Source organism: Phalaenopsis equestris, unplaced genomic scaffold (assembly GCF_001263595.1).
Source record: "Phalaenopsis equestris unplaced genomic scaffold, ASM126359v1 Scaffold000595, whole genome shotgun sequence".
Lineage (NCBI taxonomy): Eukaryota > Viridiplantae > Streptophyta > Magnoliopsida > Asparagales > Orchidaceae > Phalaenopsis > Phalaenopsis equestris.
In genome coordinates, this window is record NW_018165035.1 from 352,802 (window position 1) to 356,413 (window position 3,612).

Consider the following 3,612-nt stretch of genomic DNA (forward strand, 5'->3'; position numbering starts at 1 on the left):
CATGCTCACTACACGAGGAGAGAGTGAGAACCTAAGGGACCCCATTTAATATGCAATGGGTCCTCTATTTATAGAGGAGAGGAGGGAAATTGCATGTATGCTCCTGCTTAAAGGGGAGCAACGAGAGGTAATTTAGTCCATAACAGTCTCTGCCGACGCTAGGTGGCCGGTTCAAGGTGTGATCGTCCGTCTTCCTTTATAGAGTTGGTTTTAAAGAATATGAATGAAAGTAAGGTATTTGGTGAGATAAGATACCAATTAGATTTGGAGAGTTAATATTGGAGTTGATTGATTAATAAATACTTTTAATGAAATTTTATAAAGCAGGCAAATGACCATAAAACATGTCCTCGAATCAATAATAAAAAATAAAACAAATGCTCATAATTTTCATAACTATAGAATAATTAAGCTTGTTTATGGATCAAAATATTGAGAAATAACAAATCATATATAGACAAATTTGAGTTTAGTTAACTTGAGAGACATGAAACAAATGCTGGAATGATATGTTGAAAAATGAATTATTAAAAGATAATGAAAGTGACATTCATTGAAGATAAAATAAATGAAAATAAATCAAAGTTATTTATGCCAGTAAGATCCCCCAAAAAGATGGACAAATAATATAATTTTTAAGCAGTAGAAAAAATAAAAGATAAGTTGGCCTAAAGTCGTGAAACAAGATTGGCAAAATGTAGCACCCAACACTAAACAATGAGGATTCACATGAATGACCCCATAAAGTACGATAAGGTTGATGATGATGATGATGCTGATCTATGTAGAAGTTGGTGTCTGTATAAGGATTCAAACTGAAAGCTAAATGACAATCTAGCTAGTTAAGAACATTTGAATCCAATACTATTTGAAGTACTTATATTAGGTGTGGCAGCTTTAATCAACATGCCTTGAGAAGCATACCTCTTTTCTTTATCTTATTTCTGAAGCTCCTCTTCCGACTAAATGCGTTTTCCTGGAAGAAATTGAAAGAAGAAAAGCTCTACTTATTATAAGATTGTTGTTAACATTATAGTGCATTAAAGTACACCATGCACAATCAATTGCATCAAACAAGCACTAAGCCTTACACATAAAGAGATTAAAACATACTTGCTAAACTAACAATTTTGATTGTTGTTAATTAGTATGGTTGGAGTAAATTGTCAGATGACTTGAAAAGTATATGTTAAAAAAGATTAGGCATTTACATACATATCACCCAATTTCTAACTATTTACATATCTAACACCTAAACTCTGCTTTTTTATATTTATATCGCCCAAATCTTTCATATCACATCAAAAATACTGCCATTTTACTTTAAAAAAGTGAAATACACTTTTTAATGAATGGATAAGGAATGTAAAAATTGAAGTTTAAGCGTTAGATATGTAAATACATAGGAATTGAGTGTTATGTATGTAAATCTTCCAGAAAAGATTACCACGGGCTGGCCGGTTATCACCGCCTGACGAACAGCAGCTACAAGATCTCTATTTGAATCTGTATATAAGCTCGTGACAATACCAGATTGACCAGCTCTTGCAGTTCGACCAATTCTATGTAAAAAGTCTACAGCAGAGCTTGCAAACTCAGCCTAAATTTCCAAGCAAAAAAAAAAAAAAATTATGAGCAAAATGAGATTACATCAAAACCAATTAGGCAAAACCTTACTCTTTGTCAAGAAAATTCACTAGCTATTATCGTCTTGTCATCTATTTCCCACAAAAATTACATTTTGCAGACTCAAAACAGTAATGTTGCAAAACCAACGCACAAATCACTTTCCTTGCACGAAAAAGCTAGTATTGTAGTTTAATTAATAGTAATTTTAGAATTTAATGAGATCTGAGTCGTGAATTATAAAACAGACAACAGCTCAATTTCCTTGATTTTGGAGACATGTTTCCATGTGAAATGGAAGTCATGAAACTCAATTAAACAGCAACATAATGAAAGAAATAACTCATGCTAGAGTCAACGGTTCATTATGGAGAAAAAAAGAACAAAAAGTTCTATTACCTACTACGCAATTTCTCATCTAGTCCAGTTCTATATGCATATTTCCTTTTTTTTTTCCTAGATATCCTCTCGTCCCTAAAATCTAATCTTTATTTCTTGCTTCCTCTTTTCATATGAGTTCATTCTAATAATGATCACTCTTTAATGCTGCTTAGAATAATTTATTATTTTTAAATATAATCATAGATTAGATTAATTTGTCGATGCTGCTATTGTTACAAATTCAGAATTTTATTGAGCAGAAAAATATAAGCTTTAGCTTTTTCATTTTTATTTTTCCTTTACGGGGCGTTGGCATATCACAAAATTCTTATATATTTATGTATCTAGCACTAAAACTTTTATATTTACATACACAGCACTTAATTCTTTTATATCACATCAAAATTACCAATATCATTAACTTCTTAAAAGTGAAATACACCTTTTTCATGTATAGGTTTTGATACCAAGGTGTTATAAAACCAAATATCAAACTTTAGGTGTTAGATATGTAAATATAAGAATTGTGTGATATGTATCTACTTTCCTTTGTCCCTCCCCGCAAGATAACACCAATAAGTCTAGATATGAAACAAAAATGTTACATTCTAGAAGAATTCTAGCATGTAATGTGAACCATTAAGTGTATAGGTTGAACATGTTAAATTGTTTAGCCTTTCATGGTAATTGTTGATAAAAAAAAGGTTCATTGGAAGGAACTCGATAAATTTAAATCAAACAAACCAAGAATCTATGAATTCCAAGGAAATCCTGCTTATTTCAAGGATCTACTCTTATATTGGTGTAACCACCCCCATGTACATATAGAAGAATTTGATCTTGCAAGCAAATACCCTCTTACCTTCAAGATATTTGCTTACCTTCACGATTCATTTCTTAAACACATCAGGCTTTTTGGTATCAATTTTGTTTATAGTTTTTTATTTTTTTATTTTTTTTTTTTAAACATTTTTGTTTAATGTATTTTTTATATATTTTTATCTTTTGTTCCTAAAAATAAATTAAATTATCTTTTAAAACACTCAAAATAACCTTTTATGTGTCTTCAATTATTTTAAAAACAAACATATCTTAATTAAAATGAAACATGTTTTGTTTCAAATCAAAACATATTTTATTTCAAATAAAAATAAAAATAAAAATAATGAAAAATAAAAAACAGAAGTAATCCCAAACGGCGTCTTCGTTATCCTTTCTCTAGGAAGCTAAAAATCCCTAGGTTCTTGTCTATACAAGAGATAAAAATCAGAGGAACTTACACCTTGCTCCATGTACTCTTAACATGTCATGTGAATGTAGTATCTTGCATGCATGATGTTTTTAAAGCCCCTAGAGCCTTTAATAACTTACTCTACCTTTGAAACTTTTCAAACATAATGAGATTCAAATCATTTCTCATGATATTTTAACACATAACTTCTCAAAATCAATAAAAAGTATATGTAAAATTTGCTCTACACTATGCTTTTTTTTATTAATTAAATCAATATCAAAATCACTCAATAATAGATCTTCTAGGCACAAAAGAAATTGATTATGCGATATCAACATGAATTTCATGAGTTTATATTCCATCACTCTTCC

At 30.0% G+C, this 3,612-nt stretch overlaps 1 protein-coding gene across 3 annotated transcripts in view; it reads right to left on the minus strand.

The window, feature by feature from the left end:
* The window catches only part of LOC110029577 (DEAD-box ATP-dependent RNA helicase 22), a gene marked incomplete at its 5' end in the record, with an annotated part of 17,601 nt that overhangs the window by 7,519 nt on the left and 6,470 nt on the right, over positions 1-3,612 (minus strand). For all 3 annotated transcript variants that reach the window (XM_020731928.1, XM_020731929.1, XM_020731926.1), the window contains 2 exon segments: positions 925-976; positions 1,448-1,600. In XM_020731928.1, coding sequence (XP_020587587.1) covers positions 925-976; positions 1,448-1,600 — 205 coding nt within the window.